This window comes from Petaurus breviceps, unplaced genomic scaffold (assembly GCF_028583685.1).
Source record: "Petaurus breviceps papuanus isolate PSGF00001 unplaced genomic scaffold, PetGlider_PUasm1.0 91011, whole genome shotgun sequence".
Classification (NCBI taxonomy): Eukaryota; Metazoa; Chordata; class Mammalia; order Diprotodontia; family Petauridae; genus Petaurus; species Petaurus breviceps.
In genome coordinates this window covers 18,692-40,267 of record NW_027187397.1, presented here as the reverse complement: position 1 = coordinate 40,267, position 21,576 = coordinate 18,692, and the positions used below count along the sequence as shown (strand labels likewise).

Sequence of the window (21,576 nt, the reverse complement as noted above, 5' to 3'; positions counted from 1 at the left end):
GCCACATGACTTTGAGATAAGTAAAAATGGTAAAATTGTATGGGTGATGTCTTTTGATTCATGTGTACATTGCATTTAAGTGAGGCACAGTTGCACAAAATCATTGGCCTCACTCTTTCCTCCAGAGTCATCACAGTGCAATGGCAAGACATGGTCAAGATGACTGATGATGGCTCAAGATGTAGTGGATGACCTTGGAGTCCTAGATGCCTAACCAAATTCTAAGCACTCCACAGAATGTGCTTTAGTTGCCTTCACGGCAATTGTTTTCATCTACCCATTCCACCAGGGGCAATCTTCACATGCTTGGAATAGATCCCCTTGCCACTCCCTGACAGGTTTGAGAGCCTTCAGTTACCCTCAACCTGGGTTAGACTGTCAGTCAAAATGGTTTACTGGAGTGTGGCTGCTGCACATGCTACAGCTTCTTAGAACCACAGGTGAGAGTTAAGTAGAACAGGAGGACACCAAAAATATAAGAATTTTACTGCACTTTTCCATATTTCAATTGGATCTTTCTTAACATCAAACAATGTCTTCAAAATGTCATCTACTGAGAGCTCAGTCAATTCCATCTTTAATTCTTTAGGTGCCTTGGTGATATCAGCTAAGTGAGGCTGAAATGCTAATTTGAGAGTGATGTTATGATTCTCAAAATCAGTGAACTTTTCATTGTGTTCTCCAATTAATAGGTCTATAACATCTGTGTAGTCTTCAAATGATTCATATATATCATGATGATCTTCAATGACTTTTGCTAATCGGGGGAAATGTTCATCAGAAGTTTCCTTTTGAAGAAGTGTTATGGAAAAAGATAATCTTTTCCAAAATGCTTGGATTTTTTGCCATATATCATAAAAGACTTAGTTTTACCTTGCAAAGAAATATTCAAGTCATTTTGATTTGACATAATATCACACAAAAATGCAGTATTCCTATAGAAATCTTCTTTCAATAATTCACACTGCTGATTTTGTTCTTCATAAAATTTAACTATCTGTTCTTTTTTCCCCAGAATTTATTTATTTATTTTTAGTTTTAAACATTCATTTCCACAAGATTTTGAGTTCCAACTTTTCTCCCCATCTCTCTCCTACCCCCAATCTCAAGATGGCATGCATACTAATTTCCTCTTACCTCAGTCTGTCCTCCCTACTATACCTCCCTATCCCCCTATCCCCTTCTTACTTTCTTGTAGGGCAAGATGGATTTCTATACCCCATTGCCTGTATATCTTAATTCCTGGTTGCATGTAAAAACAATATTTTAACACTTGTTTTTAAAACTTTGAGTTCCAGATTCTCTCCCTCCTCACCCATCCCCATTGAGAAGACAAGCAATTGAATATAGGTTTATATATGTGCAGTTATGCAAAACATTTCCATAGGAGTCATATTGTGAAAGACTAACAATATTTCCTTCCATCCTATCCCACCCCCCATTTATTCTATTTCCTCCTCTTACCCTGTCCCTTTTCAAAAGTATTTGCTCCTATCTTCTTCCCCAATTTGCCCTCCCTTCTATCATCCCCCCCCTCTTATCCCCTTCTCCCTTACTTTCCTATAGGGTAAGGTACCCAAATGAGTGTGTATGTTATTCCCTCCTTAAGCTAAATTCAATGAGAGTAAAGTTGACTCATTCCCTTTCATTTCCCTGCTCTTCCCCTCCATTGTAACAGCTTTCTTTTGCCTCTTTTATGTAAGATAATTGACTTTATTCTATCTCTCTCTCCTCCCAATATATTCCTTTCTCACCACTTAATTTTATTTTTTAGATATCATCCCTTCATATGTGTATGTATGTATGTATGTATGTATGTATGTATGTGTGTGTATGTATTCCCTTCAACTATCCTAATACTGAGAAAAGTCTTATGAGTTACATAAACCGTCTTTCCATGTGGGAATGTAAACAGTTCAACTTTAATAAGTTCCTTATGATTTCTCTTTCCTGTTTACCTTTTCATGCTTCTCTTGATTCTTGTATTTGAAAGACAAATTTTCTGTTCAGCTCTGGTCTTTTCATCAAGAATGCTTGAAACTCCTCTATTTCATTGAATGTCCATTTCCCCTGAAGTATTATATTCAGTTTTGCTGGGGAGGTGATTCTTGGTTTTACTCCTAGCTCCTTTGACCTCTGGAATATCATATTCCAAGCCCTTCACTCCCTTAATGTAGAAGTTGATAGATCTTGTGTCATCCTGATTGTGTTTCCACAATACTCAAATTGTTTCTTCCTGACTGTTTGTAATATTTTCTCCTTGACCTTGGAACTCTGGAATTTGGCTACCATATTCCTAGGACTATTTGGGGGAAAAGAATCTTTTTCAAGAGGTGATCAGTGTATTCTTTCAATTTCTATTTTATCCTCTGGTTCTAGAATATCAGGCAAGTTTTCCTTGATAATTTCTTGAAAGATGATGTTTAGGCTCTCTTTGATCATGGCCTTCAGGTAGTCCAAAAATTTTTAAATTATTTCTCTTGGATCTATTTTCTAGGTCAGTCATTTTTCTGATGAGATATTTCACATTGTCTTCTATTTTTTCATTCTTTTGGATCTGTTTTATAATATCTTGATTTCTCATAAAGTCATTAGCTTCCATTTGCTCCATTCTAATTTTGAAGGAATTGTTTTCTTCAGTGGGCTTTTGGACTTCCTTTTCCATTTGACCAATTCTGCTTTTTAAGGCATTCTTCTCATTGACTTTTTGGACTTCTTTTGCCATTCGAGTTAGTCTATTTTTTAAGGTATTATCCTTTAGCAAGCTGTTAGTTTGTTTTTCATGATTTTTTGCATCACTCTCATTTCTCTTCCCAATTTTTCCTCTACTTCTCTTACTTGATCTTCAAAATCCTTTTTGAGCTCCTCCATGGCCTGCAACCAATTCATTTTTTTTTTGGAGGTTTTTGGTGTGAGAGTTTTGACTTTGCTGTCTTCTTCTGGGTGTGTGTTTTGTCCTTCCTTGTCACCAAAGAAAGATTCTATAGTCTGATTTTTTCTTCCTCTGTTTGTTCATTTTCCCAGCCAATTACTTGACTTTTGAGCTCTTTGTCAAGATAGGACTCTGCTTCCAGAATGAATGCTTTGTCCTAAATTTCTGGGGGTTTGCACAGTTATTGTCAGAAATACTTCTATGCACCTGTAAATTTTCAGTTCTTCTAAGGTGATATGATCAAAGCAGAGGTATTTACTCCCTCCTGGCCCTGGTCTGGTCTGTGAGTGACCACAAGCACTCTTTTCTGCCTCAGAACTATGAGAAGGACTCCCTCTCCACAGCTGCCACAAGCTCTGCTACATAAGTGCTCATCCTCACCCTAGGACTTCCACCCAAGACGGCAACCCAGATCCAAGCAAGGCAAAGCAAGAGAATCCTGCCTCGGCACTAGCAAAGAGATCCCTGAAATTGCCCTCTGATCAAGTGCCTGATTCCCTCACCTTATGTGGGCCTGGAGCTTCAGAAGCAGCCATGGCTGCTGCTGCTGCTGCTGCCCCCACCACCACCTCTGCCTCCCCCCAGGGCGGGGGCCAGACCATGCTTTTCTCTCACCAAGGCCCAACAGAGTTCCCCCACTGACCTTTTACTTTGTCTTTGGCATTTGTGGGTTGAGAAGTTTGGAAACCATCACAGCTTCCAGTGATTCAGTCCCCTCAGGTGTGCTCCTGCTAGTCTGTGCTGGTGTGGCCCACATGGGACTGTGCTCCATTCCCAGCCCAGTGCAATAGACACTTCCTGTCAGCCTGTCAAGCTGTCTTCAGCTGGAGATGTGTTTCACTCTGTCATTTTGTGGGTTCTGTAGCTCTAAAATTTGTTTAGAGTCATTTTTTACAGGTATTTGGAGGTGATTGGGGGATGAGCTCAAGCAAGCTCCTGCTTTCACTCAATCATCTTGGCTCCACCCTACCTATCTGTTCTTGCAGAGATAAAATTTTGGCTAACACCTGTCCCAGAGATAGCCAATACACTTTAGAATGATGCAGCAAATCCACATTGAATACCTCATCATTCAACTTTAGCATGTTACAAAATTGACAATGTCATGTTGCCCTTGCATAAATATAGTTAACAATACTTATAATGATGCAAGGTGTCACTTAATATAATAGCTTTAGCACAGAGATTTTGCTTATGCAAGATACAATGAAAAGAAATGAGAACATCTGTACCTATTAATACTTCTTTTATCTATGTAATAAATTGTAAAGGGAATGTAAATTTAAAGATCTTCCCTGCCCCTAGGCTAAAGTGCACTTGGAGCCTGGGGCTTAGGAGGCTTGTTTTTCAGTAGATACTTCTTGATTGGCCAGTGAGTCAATAAGGTTGTTACATTCCTCTCCTGAGCCAGGAGAAGGCTATATAAGCCCTGATGTGTAGCTTTGTTTTGGGGCTCACTTTGAGAAGTGTTCTGTGATTTGATCAGATGAAACTCTGGAAAGCTGTTGTCCAGAGCCCCCCTGGCTTTGAAACCCAGATGTTGTTTGGTATGGATGTAATGGTTGGACAGTTTGGAAATCTGTCTACTTGATCTGGTTTTGTCTTGATAATTCTGTCTGTATATTTTGAAGTTCAGGATGCTGACCTTTTCCCCCTGAACTAGGTGAATGATACACATCTGACTGATTAAAGTAAGCTTGTTAACCCATTTTGAGTTGCTTTCCTTTATCAAAACAGATCCAAGAACCTATGTTGGCAGACACCCTGGGGACACTGGGGTGCTTGCTGCTACATAAACCCTCCATGTTTTCCTGGCATGGAAGGTGCACCATCTGTCATATACTCACTAAATTTACCAAATTCAGTCTAATTTCATGACAGTTATCTTGAAAGTTGTTGAAGATTCACTGTGTTCTATCCACAAGAGTAGCCAAAGCACTCTTTAAAGCAAAGAAAATCTTCCCTTATGACACAAAGTATAAAATCTGTACTAAGTCAGTAGTATCAGTTGATTCATCCAAAGCTATTGAATAATATATATTTTCCTTTTGAAGTAGTGCATGAAGTTGTTCTGTTAAATTGAAGGCTCATTCATGCTGCCTGTTAATTATGGTTCCCCTTCAAAAAGGCAATTGTTTGTACTTTGAAACATCAGGTTCTAAGCATTTTACAACTTTAGCAATGCATACTTTCACAATTTCTGCATCACTGAATGGCTTCCCTTTTTTCCCAAGTATATAAGCTACTTTATAAATTGCTTAAGAGGCATTATTGCCAAGTCTTGTCCCTGCTTAAAAGAATTGTCTTTGCTTTTGCTTTTCATCTTTTAATTTCTGCAATACAATCTTCCACACCTCTCCCTCTAATTTAAAGTATTTGTGGTCCTTATAAGTGCTGATGAGCACTGAATTTCTTTAATGTTGACATTACAGTATTACAGAGCAAGTAAATCATCTTATCTTTAGCAGAAACAACATAGTATTGCGATTCCCAATCCTCATTAAAAATGTATTTTTCTTCCTTCAAAGTTCTCTTGGTCTTCTTTGACATTATGGACTGTTAAGCAGACAGAATTTTACAACACTGTTGAGCTGTGCAACTGTTCACAAATTCCACTTCAAACAGAAACACAGTGTACTATTATCAAAAACTGATAACAGACTGGCATATGCAACCACCATAAACTCTAGCCAACCAGTTTCATGCATGGCACCAGTCAGGCAGGGTAAGTTAGAATTAAATAATGAGCATAGCAGCCGTCAATTTAGCCCTTATGGCCTACTGATGTTCTAATTGTATCAGTCAATCTGGGAGGATAATTTCATTAAAACTTATTTTATTCTTTTGTATTTTTAATACATTCATTTTAAAAATAAAATGGAAATATAAAAGATGAACAAAAATATATTAATAAAAATGAAAGGATTTGTTCTATAAAATTTTGATTCAGTCAAAAAACTGTACTTAAAGACCTAGAAGGCCACATGTGGCCTAAAAACCACAGATTCCCCACCCCTGCCTTTTTCCATCCCCAACACTGTCTCCTTAGCCCATAACATGCACCTCCTAGCCCCCAAGTCCCTCATTTCACACCTCCCATAAGATAAGTCTTCATCTTGCTCTAGTGGACTCAGTCCTAAACCTCAGTTCTTGGTCTGACTGGCAGCATAGAAGGGGCTTTCCACGGAAGAAGTCAATTCAATATAAAAGTCATTCTTGCTACTGGTCTCTGGATTATGTATCTCTGCTCATGCCATTGGGTTAAGCTTATCAGAAGAACACAGTCCCAGGATGAGGGGTGGGGTTTCAGGGGTGGGGATACAAGCTCCAGAGAACAGAAAACATAACTGTGACTGCAGAACCAACTTCTGGACCAAGTGGTACCCCCAGAGTCACCTTCTGCTACCAGTTTCAGGACAGGAGTGGATTTCCTGAAGTGTGAGGACACAGTGCACAGCTCTGCACAGGACAAGTTATAAAGATAAAGCAGTGGGGCTTATGAGGTAAGTCTAGCTTCCCTTCTTAGATCTCCTGACACTTATTTTGCCCTGAGTTCAGCCAGACAACCTGGTTCTCCCTCTTGGAAGAAATCAATCTTCCCTTAGTCCCAGATATCTAAGCCTCCCTGGTACCCACATATGACATCAGGAAGTTGATGCCATGACTTGCAAGTGAATTGGATTTAAGTGAGGTAGGGCTGTCCAAAGTCACCAGCCTAACTTTCTCCTCCAGAGCCATCTGGGTCAAGTGGCAAGATATAGATTGGGATGATGGGAGATGGCCCCAGATGTAGTGAGAGATCTTTTTAAGGCCTTTTTAAGCTAAGGTCTTTCCAAGTTCTCACTTTGACTGAAGCAGTGGCCATTCAGTGACTAAGGCTAGGTAAGAAATAAGCCAAGGAATGGCCTCTTTCACCTAATAAAAAAAAATTCACCTGGAAGGGGAAGACCCTCAGGGTTTCTGGCCAAAATAGAAACAGTTACTATTTACATTAAGTGTGAGCCATCAGGACCCAAACAGTGACCATTAAATGGGTTTTCACTGGGATCTATTGTTGGCCAATCAATGAGAGCCAAAGTGAATTTGTTTTAAGGTATGGTCTTTAGGAAAGAAATTTAGCCTGTAAAACCCCAAGATATCTTCCTAGGTTTCAGCCTTCAGAAGTTACATTCCTTTGGGCAAAGCACTGGCAGGTAAGAGTATGATACCTTATGCGGGCAGGGGGAGAGAAATGATGAAAGGGAAGTGAAGAGAAGGAAAGGGAAGGGAAGGGAGAAAGGAAGAAATAAACAAATGAAGGAAGGAACGAAGGAAGAAGCTAATTACCAAAGGTAGGAACAAAGGAAGGAAGGAAGAAACTGCATTGCCCAACTGGAACTGGTCAGTTGGGTCCCAAGTAAGGCAGCCTGAACTACTCATAGGTTGTTGTTTGTCCTTCCTTCTCAAAGAAGACCATGATAACAGGAAGGTGATGCCATGACTTGCAAGTGAATTGAATTTCAGTGAGCGATGGCTCTGTGAAGTCCCAAGCCTCACTTTCTCTGAGAAAGTGGCAAGATACAGACCAGGATGCCTGGAAATGGCCACTAGTCCCCAGATAAGAAATTAGTGGTGTATCGCTGTGCTATATCTTCCTTAGTAGAGAGATTCCTATGGACTAAGGCAGTCATAACAGCCTCCCTGGAGGGCCAAGGCTCAGCGAGAGGGAAAGAACTGAAAGGATGGAAAGGGTGAGTCCAGACATATCAGGCTGAGGAAAGAGTAGGAGAAGGAGTAAGGAGGTGAGTGGAAATGAACCTAGAAGAAGAGGAAGGGAGGAATAGCCTAGGAGGAATGGAAGGTGGATAAATCAAAGGCTTCACTTTCTAAGTGCTTCTCCCATTATCATGGGCCTGCCTGGGTAGGATGTCACGAGACTGATGCACTGACACAATCCCTCCCTGACATAAATATCCTCTCTCTGATGTATTCTCCCCTCAGGTATGATGGAGATTGTTAATCCTTCAAGCTCCTTTCTCTTCAGCTTACTCATATTCCTCTTCCTTGAGACTTACACATTGGCCTCAGGTAGGAGAATTTGTTTGTCTGGCTTTCCAGATTTATCAGTTTGGTTTGGAAAGATAAACCTAGGGAGATTTTGCCCTCTCATATCACCCCCATTACTTTCTAAGTCATTCCCTCATTAAACACCAACCCTTCCAATTACATCCCAGTTTCTCTTCTCTCCTTCCTGAAGCTTTCTCAATATCCTCATCATCCTGTCCTTTCTTCCCTGATTCCCTCCATGGACTCTGTCCCTTCACCTCTCCAGATGCCTTTCTCTCCCCCTTTATAGATTCCCCACTCTCCCTCCCACTTTCTGCATTTTCCCTCTCTGAACACCTCTCCCTTCTTCCTTTCTTCTTCAATAGAGAAGTTCTCAGTGATTGGACCTACAGAACCCATCCAAGCCCAGGTAGGGGGAGAAGCAGCCCTACCATGTCACCTTTCTCCCCAGGAGAATGCTCAGCACATGAAAGTGATTTGGTTCCGATCACTACAAATCGTGCATCACTATGAAGAAGGGGAGGATAAGTTTAAAGACCAAAGCCCTGATTACCGAGGGAGGACAAAGCTGGTGAGAGATGGCATCACTAGTGGAAATGTCACCCTGAAGATACAGAACATTAGAGCCTCAGACAAGGGATGGTATAAATGTCATTTTGACAATGGTTCTCATCAAGAAGAAGCTGTCATGGAGCTGTGTGTCTCAGGTGAGGAGCTAGGAATGTAGTTCTGGAAATCTGGAGCTCCTCTATGAAGGGTTGGGAGAGTGTTTTTCCCATCTGAGTCATGACAACTTGGGGCTAGTGGCCAGAGGAGGCAGTGGAGGCCCTACTTGGGGTCTGAAACACAGAAACGTGGCAAGAAACTGAAAACACCCTTGCAAGACTGGTTGCCAGAGATAAAGAAAAAGGAGAAAGGAAATGAGCATGGGGAAATGAAGAAAGAGAAGGAGAGAGGACATTGGTGGTAAGAGAGGGAAAGCAGGGAAGAAGGATGTAGAGGAAGAACCCTTATCTTTCCATCTTCTCCATAGGACTGGTATGATATACTTGGTCACAAGCTTTGCTAAAATCTAAGTAAACTATATCCACAGCATTTCCCTCATCTACTAGTTTGGTAATTCTATCAAAAAAGGGAATGAGGTTAGTCTGATATTACTTGTTCTCAACAAAGTCATGCTGGCTCTTGGCAATCATTTCTGTTCACCAACCATCTCTTTCATTTTTTTCTTAATTTTCCCAACAAAATCAAGTTCATGAGCCTATAATTTTCAGATTCTTCTTTTCTCTTTTCTTGAAAATCAGACACTTGTCCTTCTCTAATCTTGTGGTACACCCTTCCTTTTACTGCAATCATTCAAATATCACTGGATATTAATATTTAGGAATTGCATCTGTCAGTTTTTTCAGGCCGTGAGGACGTAGTTCATCGGGGCCAAGTGACTTAAATTCATTAGGTACTCTCTTACTATCACCTTACTTCACTCTTATCATTTTTTCCTTCAAGAGACAGCTGTAAGGGAAACATAATCCATGACCCTTTGACCTTTAGTTTCCTGTCCAAGATGATAATTGTTGGTGATACTTTTTAGGTTACTTCTGGTTGTGTTGTTTGTGCTCAAGTCACAAGTCACAAAAAAATGAACAGTTACTATCCATTTTGATAAGTTGAGGGGAGCTTTCTGTTCTGGCATGTGTGCGTGTGTGTGTGTGTGTGTGTGTGCATGTGTGTGTGTGTGTGTGTGTGTGTGTTCTCTTCAAGAAGAACCTTAAATCTGTATTTGAGCAGTCATTGTATAACTGTCCTCTTCCTTCCCTTTCTCCTCTATGTTACCCTCTTCCATTCCCCATTATCTTGATGCAAGGTCCAGAATTCTCCCACCTAGGGAATCCTGCTTCTCCCTCCCAAACAGTGGGACAAGTTCAATACCAAAGGGTATTGTCAAGGAGCTCTAGTTTGATTATAGGCTGTAGTTTAATCAATTGGGTTAGTTACAATGGGGGCCAGTATGATGGATCCCTATCAATAGCTAAGATAATCTGCAGCCTGGGGCAGTGCCCAGATCATTGATGGATCCCTGCAAAGATCCCAGGAAAGCCCAGTGGTAATTGCAGAAAACAGACAAAGGAAGGAGGAGTAATAGAGTACATTGCTACTGATTGATGGATATTTTGGAATTTCTGCTTAGTAATGAGCTCATTTCAGAGTACGGGTGTTATGCCAATGTTATTGGGTGAATGTCTCAACACAGAGTTTGTGTACTGGTCACAAATTGGCACTGTGGCCCTGTTATGGTTGTTACTAGACATATTATGTGAGTTATGAATCAGTATCTAAATTATTATTTTAACAGGTCACCATATCTGGGCTTCCACCTTTCACAGAGTTTAAGTTATTGGCTTTTCACTTGTTACTGTATATTATGGCTTTTCCCCAATGAGGACCCCTCAGTCTCCCCTCCATCCCAGTCTTTTTTTCAACAGATTTCCAGGCATATCCATTAATTCCTTCAATATATTCAACATAGAGGCAGTTAGTAGTGCAGTGGATCGAGCTCACAGCTTGGAGGCAGAAAGACTGGAATTCAAATCTAGCCTCAGACACTTAGTGGCTGTGCTACACTGGGAAAGTCACTTGACCTCTGTTTTCATAAGGTTCTTCAACTGTAGAGTGGGGGTATTGTTGCTCTTCAGTCATTTTCAATCATGTCTGACTCTTCAGACCCCATTCAGGCTTTTCTTAGCAAAGATACTGGAGTGGTTTCCTATTTATTTCTCAAGCTCACTTTATAGATGAGGAAACTGAGGCAAACAGGGTTGAGTTACTTGCTCAGGTTCACACAGCTAATCAGTGTCTGAGGTTGTATTTGAACTCAGATTCTTCTGATTCCAGACAAAGCTCTCATCATCCAGCTGTCCATTTAAATGGCATAACCCATAAAAAACTTAGTAGGTAAGTCTTAAAGAATCTTCTATGACTCAGTGGTTAAATGACTTTTTTGTGGTCAAGTGGCTTAGTGTCAGAGACAGGATTTGAACACTAGTCTTCCTGGATTCAAGTCTAGCATCCTATGCCATAAGGGATGCTATTTATTTTCATAGGAGTCTTTCTTCATACTATACAACACTACTGCATCACTCCTTTTATCAAATCTGTTCTTTTTCAATCTATACTTTTCAATCACTGTATTCCACTCATGGCTTACATCCTGTTGGATTCCAAAAATACCTATGTAAGTATATTTATCTCCTTGCATTCTCTCATTATTGCCTTAGACTAGATGGTGTCAAGATATCTAAAGTTAAGAATTTTATTGATGATCCTCTGATGATATGGTCTCCAATACCCTCCAAACCCTTGGTTCTTGTCTAACTTTTCAATGTCTTTTGTGACAAAGAAGAGAACTGAAAATTAATCAGAAGACCCATGGACCCCATCTACAATCTTATGTGACCACAGACAAGACATCATCTCTCTGGACCTTACAAATAATACATGTCCTATTAACCTCAAAGGGTTGTTGTGAGGAAAGTATTTTGTAAATCATAAAGCAGTATTCAGATGAATTTTATTAGTATTATTGCAATTCCAAGAGCCTAACAGCACATCCAAATGTGGTACAACCAAAGTAGATGATGGTGAGGCTATCACATTCTCATTCTGGAAAATATCTTCTTTTATTACTGAAATACTCATTTCTCTGTATCTCCCCCAATAATGAAAATGATACTCTTTTTACTATCTCTTCTATCACTATGCTGATGCCTTTGACCAACATAAACTTCTTTGTTATATACCTTGCCTGATCAGTGTTTATGATTAGAACACTACTGAACAAGATTATTTCTCTTATTATGCCTTAAAAGGAAGCTTGGATGATTTTGGTCTATTAAGGGGAGGCACTTTGTCAGAAGAGAAGCTGAAAACTATGTTTTAGGGGGGTGGAGTCAAGATGGCAGAGTAGAAATAGGAGCTCCATGTGGCTCTGGCTCTCACCACCTCCAATCCATGTAAAAGGGGACTCTGAACAAATTTGGAGCTACAGAATCCACAAAATGACACAGAGAAGCTAACCTCCTGCTGAGGACAGCCCGGCAGGCTGGCAGGCATTGGCCAGCACAGCCCTCCGAGCCCAGCTCCACACCGAGGTTTTAGCCCCAGGGCAAGCCTGACCAGCCACAAGCCAGAGGGACTCCGGGACTCCAGATCAGCAGCAGCTGTGGCAGTCCAGAATTATCAACACATAGATGCTAAGGACAAAGTGAGAGGTCAGTGCAGTGTAGACTTTGGAATCCAGAAGTTGGGAGTATGTTGGCTTTTGCCCCTGGGGCAAGAAGCTGCTGAGGGCTGCTGTGCAGCTGCCACCATATGGCAGCTTCAGCTCCTGGCCTTCAGAGTGTAGGAGGACTAAGCAACCAGTCTGAGGGATAATCACTCTTGCTTTAACCTGTGTGGATCTGGATTGAGGTCTAGAGGTCCTGGGGTGTGTGACCAGCTTGCCAGAGCATGTGGAGGCTTTAGAGATGGCACCCAACTAACTTTAGAGATGGCACCCAGCAGCTGAGAAAACCCCAGCATTTGGTACGAAATTCCCCTGTCTAGTAGCAGAGTCCTACTGTGGCAAAAAGCCCAAAAGTCAAGTAATTGAGTGGCAACATGACCAGGCAAAGGAAGCAAAGCAAACAGAAGAATCCAACATTAGACTCCTATTTTGGGGACAAAAAGGATCAAAGCATGGAACAGGAGGAAGATAGTGAAGTCAGAACTCCTGCACCAAAAGCTTCAAAGGAAAATACAAGCTGGTTACAAGCCATAGAGGACCTTAAGAAGCAGATAAGAGAAGTGGAGGAAAAATTGGGAAGAGAAATGAGAACAATGCAAGAAAACTACAAAATGAGAGTCAACAGCCTGACTGAGGAAAATCACACCTTAAAAAATAGACTAACTCAAATGGCAAAAGAGGCTCAAAAAGGCAATGAGGAGAAGAATGCCTTAAAAAGCTGAATTTGCCGGATGGAAAAAGAATCTCAAAAGCTCACTGAGGAGAATTATTCCTTCAGAATTAGATTGGAGCAAATGGAAGCTAATGACTTTATGAGAAATCAAGATGCTGTTAAACAGATCCGGACAAATGAAAGAATAGAAGGCAATGTGAAATATCTCATTGGAAAAACCACTGACCTGGAAAATAGATCCAGGAGAGATCATTTAAAAATTATTGGACTACCTCAAAGCCATGATCAAAGAAAAAACCTAGAAACCATCCTCCAAGAAATTCTCAAGAAAAACTGCCCTGATGTTTTAGAACCAGAGGGCAAAATATAGGTTGAAAAAATCCACAGACCACCTCCTGAAAAAGATCCCAAAAAGAAAACTCCTAGGAATATTACAGCCAGGTTCTAAAATTCCCAGATCAAAGGGAGAATATTACAAGCAGCCAGGATGAAACAATTTGAATATTGTGGAAACACAATCAGGATAACTCAGGATCTGGCAGCTACTACACTGAGGGATCAAAGGGCTTGGAATATGATATTCTGGAGGGCAAAAGAGTTGGGATTAAAACCAAAAACCACCAGCACAACTGAGTATCATGTTCAGGGGGAAATATGGTCATTCAGTGGAATAGAGGACTTTCAAGCATTCTTTCCGAAAAAACCAGAGTTGAATAGAAAATTTGACATTCAGATACAGGAAGCAAGAGAAGCATAAGAAGGTAAACAGGGAAAAGAAATCATAAGGAACTTATCAAAGTTGAACTATTAACATTCCTACATGGAAAAACAATAATTGTAATTGATGAAACTTTTCTCAGTATGAAAATAGTTGAAGGGAATAGAAATATATATATATATGTCTCTATTGGAGGGTATACAGGTGTATGAATACATATGTGAATGTGTATGTATATGTATATAGGTATACATAGATAGAGGGCACAGGACCAACTTAATAGGAAGAGATAATACTTAAAAAATGAAATTAAGAGGTGAGAGAGGAATATAATGAGAGTAGATGGGGAGAGACAGAATGAGGTAAATTATCTCATATAGAAGAGGCAAGGGAAAATGGGTACAATGGAGGGGAAGAATAGGAAGGCAAAAGGGAATGGATCAACCTTATTCTCATTGAATTTGGCTTGGGAAGGGAATGAAATACACACTAAATAGGGTATCTCACCCTACAGGAGTGTAGGGGGGAAGGGGATGGGAAGGGAGATGATGGAAGGGAGGACAAGTTGAGGGGAGGGTAGTTGGAAGCACCCACTTTTGAAAAGGGATGGGATCAAAGTAGAGAACAGAACAAGTGGGAAGTGGGATAGGAAGGAGGGAAATATAGCCAGTCTTTTACAATATATCTACTATGTTAATGTTTTGCATTTGCTACACATGTACAACCTATACTAAACTGCTTATCTTCACAGTAAGGGTGAGTGACTAGGGAGGAAGGGAATGAATCTGGAATTGAAAGTTTTAAAATCAAATGTTTAAAAAAATAATAATTATAAATATATATATATATATACTATTATTAATACTATTTTACATGTAATTGGGAAATAAGATATACAGGCACTGGGGCATAGAGATCCACCATGCCCTACTGGAAAAATCAAAGGGGGTATGGGAGAGAGCAGATTGGAGGAGGGAATATCCTGTGGGACTGCTATTTTGGGGTGGTGGGTAGGGGGAAAATGGGGAGAAAATTTGTAACTCAAAATCTGGTAGAAATGAATGATATAAATCAGAAGTTAATAAAGCATTTGAAAAATGAAAAAAAAAACTGTTTTAGGGGCGGCTAAGTGGCACAGTGAATAGAGCATGGGCCCTGGAGTCAGGAGGACCTGAGTTCAAATTTGGCCTCAGATACTTGACACACTTACTAGCCATCTGACTTTGGGCAAGTCACTTAACCCCAATCGCCCTCCAAAAAGCAAAAAAAAAACAAAACTGTGTTTTGCTATTCCAAATCAAATGCTTTTTCATAATCAAAAGAAAGTCCAGTAACATTGCGTATTCTCTACATATTTTATTAATTGGAACAATTATAAAGATATGATCGTCATTGGTCTAAAGTCTTCCTGTTCCCTACTAATGCCCTCTCAAGGATGCCCTTTAACAATGTGTACATGAAACTCCTAAGTATTGTGTATAGATGGGAAAGTAGGTTAAGAAAAGGAAGAGAGCTATGGGATGATGGCAATCAGCGATAGTAATAGTGAGAATGAGAATTTTTGAAAAGTTGGTGAGGCTTGGTTGTATTTGAAGGCAGCAGAGAAGGAACCAGTAAAGAAGGCATAATTGAAGATCCCTTTTCTCTGCCTGGCAAGTCAAGCAGACAGGGAGCTTTTTAGGCTATTTTGGACTCCTTTTAATGGCAATGGAATTCCTACTTGATAAAATTATTATAATCTTCTTATTAATGTAGTCAAATAGGCTGTCATGTGACAGAAAGCTAATGTTCCAAGGTAATGATTGAACCATTTCCTCATAGGTGAGGGAGTCAAGCAAGAGGTGAGACCTTGGTTGGTCATCTTCATTGAGATCATTATTGCAGAGAGGGTTCTGTCATTTGTCATTTCTGTGGTTTTCATCCTACGAGACAGAGGTAACTATAAGGGGGAGTTGAAAGCAGCTCTCCAACATACTTGGGCAGATCTTACCAGGAAGGGCAAAAAAGGAGATGAGAAGTCAGAGTCCTGGCTTCTTAGCCATCCCTCAGCTACTAATGACTCCACCTCTTGGAGTCTCCAAAAATCTCCCATAGGTCACTCCCTCCAGAGCCTTACCATAAAGTTACTCCATCCAACACGCCCTTCCTCTCAAAGTCACTATTCTCCCCCATCCCCAACTTTCCCTTCTCCACATATACACAGTACGTGATCAGCAGAGGGGCCCTGAGAGATTTAAGAATTCCCTACAGGTCTAAAATCACTGAATTTCAGTATTGGAAAGGACTTCAGTAGCAATCTAGTACAACCCATATGCAAAATGAAGACTATAACACACACAAGTGATCCATCATTCAGACCTCAAAGAAAGGGGAACTCACTGCTTACCAAGGTAGCCCATTCCATGCTTCGGTAGCTTTCATTATTAGGACAAAGCTAAATTTGTCCCTTTGAAATGTCCATGCATTGTTTTGGGTTCTGCCTACTGGGGCAAACAGAACTAATCTAATCTCTCTTCTGCAGAATAACCCTTCAAAAACTTGAAGACTATTCATATGTCCCCCTGAATCTTCTCTTCTCCAGGCTAATTATAGACTTTCCCAGTTCCTTTATCTGATCCTTATATGGCAAGTATCCAAGGCCCCTCACCAGCCTGGATACCCTCCTCTAAACACTTGTCAGATTATCAACATCCTTCTTAGACTACAGCTCCTAGACTGAGCATTAATCCAGATGAGGGCTGCTGGCAACACAGTACAGGAACATGATTCTCTCCATCGTCCTGAAAGTAGTCTCTTACTGAAACCCAAAATCTAATTGTTTTCTTCAGCTGCCACATCACACTGCTTACTCATATTAAGCTTGCTGTCCACTATAGGTAGTTTTTTTTTTTCAGATAAACTGCTATTTAACCTGAGTCCTGTTCTAGTCTAGACTTTCCTCCCATTACTCCCCTTCATCATTATGCATTACAGTCACTCAGAAGTGTTCTCTACACTCACCATGCTATTACCCACCACCATGTATTTACACAGGTATTGCCCATATATAGAATGCACTCCTTACACACTGCTTCATTGGCAAATCCTTAATTGCCTTCAGAGCTTAATCACTTTTATTCAGCCAATGTGGATGAAGTCCCAACTATATAGGCAAACTTTCTGCTGTGTCCTGGGTTAGAGTGGTAGAAGCTCCCTGTCCCTTTCTTTAACCTCAATCTGCACAGGAAAGCAGGGACAGCATTCCAGACATGGGGGACAGCCTGTGCAAAAGCATAAAGAGGGGAGTTGTAAGAAATGGGCAGGACAGTATGGCTAGGTGAGAGAGGGAGTAAAGAAAGGTCTGGAATATGTTTAGAGGATGAAAAGGTAGGAAGGGGCAAGGTTGAGAAGAGCTTTACCTGACAAATATAGTAATTTATTGAGTAGTGGGGTGACATAGACCTTTGTTTTAGGAAGAGCACCTTGGCAACTCTGCAGAGGATGGATTAGAGTATGGTATGATTTGAGAGGGGGAGAACAATTAGGCAACTATTGAATTATATCCAAAATATGTAAGAAAGAATATAAGGCAATTTAAGGGAGAGGCACTGCAAACTTGGAGTGGGGGAGAAGTCTTTCCTTAACTTATGGGGAGGAGAGGGATGGAGGAGATTAAAAAAGGTCAGTGTTGTTACTGTCACACCCCTTGGCACTTCTTTCAGAAAACATTATCCAAATTCTTCCCTGGCCATGGGAGTTAAATGGGATCTTGGCTGTGATGTCAGCATTTGAAATTGGCCTTGCCGTTTGTTATCTGTGGATGTTGCACATATGTGGAGGTAAAGGGCTGCAGGGAGATGGGAAGGTGTTTTGGGGAGGGGAACAAGAAGAAATTAGAATCCAATGCTCCCCAATTCCCTGATGCCTTATCTTTCTCCTAATCATCCCACTCCCATGTTGCCCTGACTTAGAATACCTTGTGCAGCCCTGCCTTAGGCTTGCTCTTCAAGAAGACTGGGGCTTGCCAGATCTCTCATGGAAGCAGAAATCAGTAACCCAGACATTCCAGGACAGGGCTCCAGCTGATGGACCTTGGGGTTTGACCCCCAGGACTTGTTTACAGAGAGAAGTTCCACTGGATGGACCAGCTCTTTTGGATAATCTTCCTGGTCTATGTTAATCTCTCTGTTGCTAAACTTGGGATTGGACTACTTGTCATCTGCCCTTTTCTGGGTATATGAGCAATGTCTCCTGCTTCTGGGTCACTGAAAAGGTAATATGATCCCTTTTTGCTTCTCTCTTCTCTCTCTCTCTGTCTGTCTTTGTCTTTCTGACTTTTTCTCTCTGTCTCTCTCTCTCTCTGATGCTGTCTTCCCTTCCCTATCTCTTTCTCTCCTTTTTTCTCTTTCTGTCTCTCTGTGTCTCAGTCTCTCTTCTCATTCTTTGTCTCTGTCTCTGTCTGTCTCTCTCTGCACTCTCCCTTCCCCCCCCCTTTCCCACTCTCCTCCCAGACCATAAGCATCCTTTCCTAATTAATCTCCAGGGAAAGCCAAAATTGGTCGGATATCCTGCCCCTGAAAAGATTTCCTGCTGTAGAGGAGAGATGTGTCTTAGAGAGAGGACGGGTGTCTCTGAAAACTGGCTCTAATATTTACTTTTTATGTGACCTCAGGCAAGTTTCTCATTAATCTATCAATCAACACACATTTATTAAGTATGTATTACTGCTGGGCACTGTGCTTAGTCAAAGTATAGACCAGGATAAATGTAGTGAATAGACAGTGAAGTTAATCACCAGAGGGAAAGCACAAGCCTTAAGGAGGATTCAGAAAGGTTCCTTTTGTTATGAATCCTGACACCAGGAAGTCTGGAGCAACAGAAAGAAAATTAGCTAAAACAAAACTTAGCAGTTTCAAGGGAGTAGGAGAGGGTATGAGGCCCTACAATCCCTGTTTCCTGGCTAGTGTTTTAGTATCTCAGTCCCCTTCTGGATTCCCTAGCCTCTGATGGACTTAGAACCCTTAGAACCCACATCCCTCAATCCACTCAACCAAAGTCTGTGTTCCCTCCCTGTGTTCTGGGCAGTCTGAGTGATTAAGAGTTGTATGAGATGTGACTCACTCTCAGGTAACATACAGTTGTATTGGTGAGACAAGATAAACATATGAAATAACATCATGTCCATCCTCTGCTCTGAGGACCATCTGTGACCCCTAGTGCCAACAGTATAGAATCCAAACTCCATAGACTAGCATTCAAGGCCACCCAAAATCCATTCCAATATACTTTATTTCCAATTGCCCCCATTCACATACTCTATGCTTCAGCCAAACCGGTTCACTCACTGTGCCCTGAGTCCAACCTCCAAGCCTTTCCTTGCCCTCTTCTCCTTGACTTGAATGTTCCTCCCTTTCCTCCTCATTTCTCCAAATCTTATCTATCCATCAAGGTTCAGCCCCAAACCCACATCTTCAAAATCACTCAGATCTTCAGAGATCCTTCTATCCTATGCCTTCCTTTGCCCTTAATTGTATGGACCTCTCACTATGGACTTTATCAACCTGTGTTATTCATCTTTCTATACATTTATATTATGTTTCCCCAGATTGACTGAGCTCCCTAAGGAAAATGACAATCTCTACTCTACAACTTAGTCCACGATAGAGTCTTACAAATATTTCAGCCTCAGTATGTATGCAGAAATCTTTAAAGAGAGGTGAGGGTATTTGTGTAAGAGACCCTCTGGGGTACATCCAACATGCACTCATTATCTCAGATTGGGTCTCCTGAAAGAAATTGATGCCTCAGATTCTAGGGATGATCCTAACTGAGGAGTCTTCATTAATGTGCTTACCACTGATAATCAGTCAGTTCATTTCGTTAGCTTTAAACCAAGGCATCTACTAAGATGACTCAGTAATAGTGGGTATAAAACATTCCCCTCCAAAAAAAACATGAGGCAAAATCTTCAACAAATACACAGTTTCCATGGGGAGAATGAGTTCAAACTTACAGTGCATTGCTGCTGAGGCACACATGTAGTATACACATGGCATAGTGTAACACACTTCCAGTTATCAAAATCCTTTCTTTCTTTCTTTCTTTCTTTCTTTCTTTCTTTCTTTCTTTCTTTCTCTTTCCTTTATCTTTTCTTCTTTCTCTTGACTTCTTTCTTTTCTTCCTTCCTTTCTTTTTTCTTCCTTTTATATTCTGTCTTTCTTTTTTCTTTCTGTCTTTGTTTTACATTCCTTCCTTCCTTTCTTTCTTCCTCTCTTTCTCTCTTTCTTTCTTTCTTTCTTTCTTACTTGGTAAAGTGCTCTTGCAGTCAGAGCACAGATCTCTGCTGGGAAGACTGTTCAGGTGAATTCCCCTAATTTCTTTTTTAATCCATCTTCTGCATTATCTTATACATCTACATTATGCTTCAAGCTGCTTCTTCCCTCAAGTACCCTCTCTGTATCCATGTCTGTCCTGGCGGAGGGGGCTGTTTTCACTCCCAGATTCATGTATTTTATCCTATTGGCCCAATAGGTCCAGTGACTTGGTTGTTGGTTGGGGGTGATGGAGGAAGAATAACCCCTTCTACCCCATCCCCACTCCCACAGGCTCCTCCCCAACAAAATAGTCTCAAGCCTGAACCCATATGGCTTGCTGTTTTCCTTTAGAGGTTCAAGAAGTGTCACTGATTCAGCCAGTCACAAGGGGTTTCCTCTGTGATATATTTTTTTCATCCAATGGCCAAGGCCCTATAGTCCTATAAAAATTGCTTAAGGACTTATTCAAACATTGTAAGGTTATAGTAAAAAAAAAATTCCTCAACACTTGCATTAACTTTGTGGTTGCATTTTGGGTTCATTGATTGATTACCTGGTGAATTCTGTGCCTGTATCAGCAGAGTAGGGGAGAAAAACTCCTTATCTTGCCTAGTAACCAATAAGGATGGCACTAGGAAGGAAAACCCTAATAAATAAGCAAAACATCTCTCCTTGCTTTTGTTGAAGATAGGATGCTGGAGAGGAGGGACTGGAGGCTGATTCCAATGCATCTCTGATCTTGTGTCTTTTCCTAGATGAATGAGGCATATCATGCAGAATCATAAATGTGCTGATTTTACCACTGAAGTGTGACTCTGATGGGAACTCAAACCACTTTCTCCTGATTAGCCCTCTGCTGCTGGGTCATAAGAGGATACCTTGAGTTACAGAAGAGATTCTTTATCACCCTTATTTGTCTTGTGTGGAGAGTGAGCCTGAGGAAGTTTGCCCTCTAGTGTGCATCTCCTCCCCTCAAGTCTCCCCACTCAAATCTGTCCTCCATACAACTATCAAAATGGTCTTCCTAAAATTCAGTGGTCTGGGGCGGCCAAGTAGCAAGGAGTAAGAAGACATGTCAGGATAACATGTGGATCGAATCCGGGTTCAGACACTTATTACCCACCCAGAAACACCTGGCCATGTAACCTTGAGCAAGTTACTTAACCCTGATTGCTTAAAAAAATAAAATAAAATTCAGTGGTCAGTGTCATTGGCCTTCTGACTGTTTATGAACAAAAAATATCCTGTCTCCCAATTCTCTCTGTCTCCATGCCCGGCATGATCTGCCTCCTCACCTCCATACCCTAGCTTCCCTGACTTTCTTCCAGCCACAGTCTAAAATTCACTTTCTGCTTTTCCTGGTCCTTCAACCTGTCTCCCAACTCCTAATGTTTTCCATCTGAGATTACCCTGTATATATCTTGTATCTACAAGTTTTTGTATGTTGTCTCCCCCATTAGAATGTGAGCTTCTTGAGGATAGGGTCCCTATTTTTTTCTTTCCTTTGTAACCCTAGTGCTTGGCACAGTGCCTGGTGATGGGGTTCACAGGCTCTGGGAAGCCCCTTGAATTCTGATTGAATCTTACCACTTGATGAGTCATTTTCCTGAGGCCATAAGCCTTTCATTATAA

At 41.0% G+C, this 21,576-nt stretch overlaps 1 protein-coding gene across 8 annotated transcripts; it reads left to right on the top strand.

The window, feature by feature from the left end:
• Positions 1-6,248: 6,248 nt before the first annotated feature.
• On the top strand, positions 6,249-21,152 carry LOC138153600 (myelin-oligodendrocyte glycoprotein-like). Of its 8 annotated transcripts, XM_069077826.1 has the most exons (7): positions 6,249-6,435; positions 7,913-7,999; positions 8,344-8,685; positions 15,473-15,586; positions 17,353-17,469; positions 17,741-17,903; positions 20,700-21,152. In XM_069077826.1, exons 2-6 carry the CDS (start codon positions 7,915-7,917, stop codon positions 17,869-17,871), a joined length of 789 nt encoding a protein of 262 aa, XP_068933927.1. In that variant the 5' UTR covers positions 6,249-6,435; positions 7,913-7,914; the 3' UTR covers positions 17,872-17,903; positions 20,700-21,152. The 8 variants fall into 8 exon arrangements, with proteins under 8 accessions (XP_068933927.1, XP_068933929.1, XP_068933930.1 ...); XM_069077828.1 differs by lacking the exon at positions 15,473-15,586; XM_069077829.1 differs by lacking the exon at positions 17,353-17,469.
• Positions 21,153-21,576: the final 424 nt, after the last annotated feature.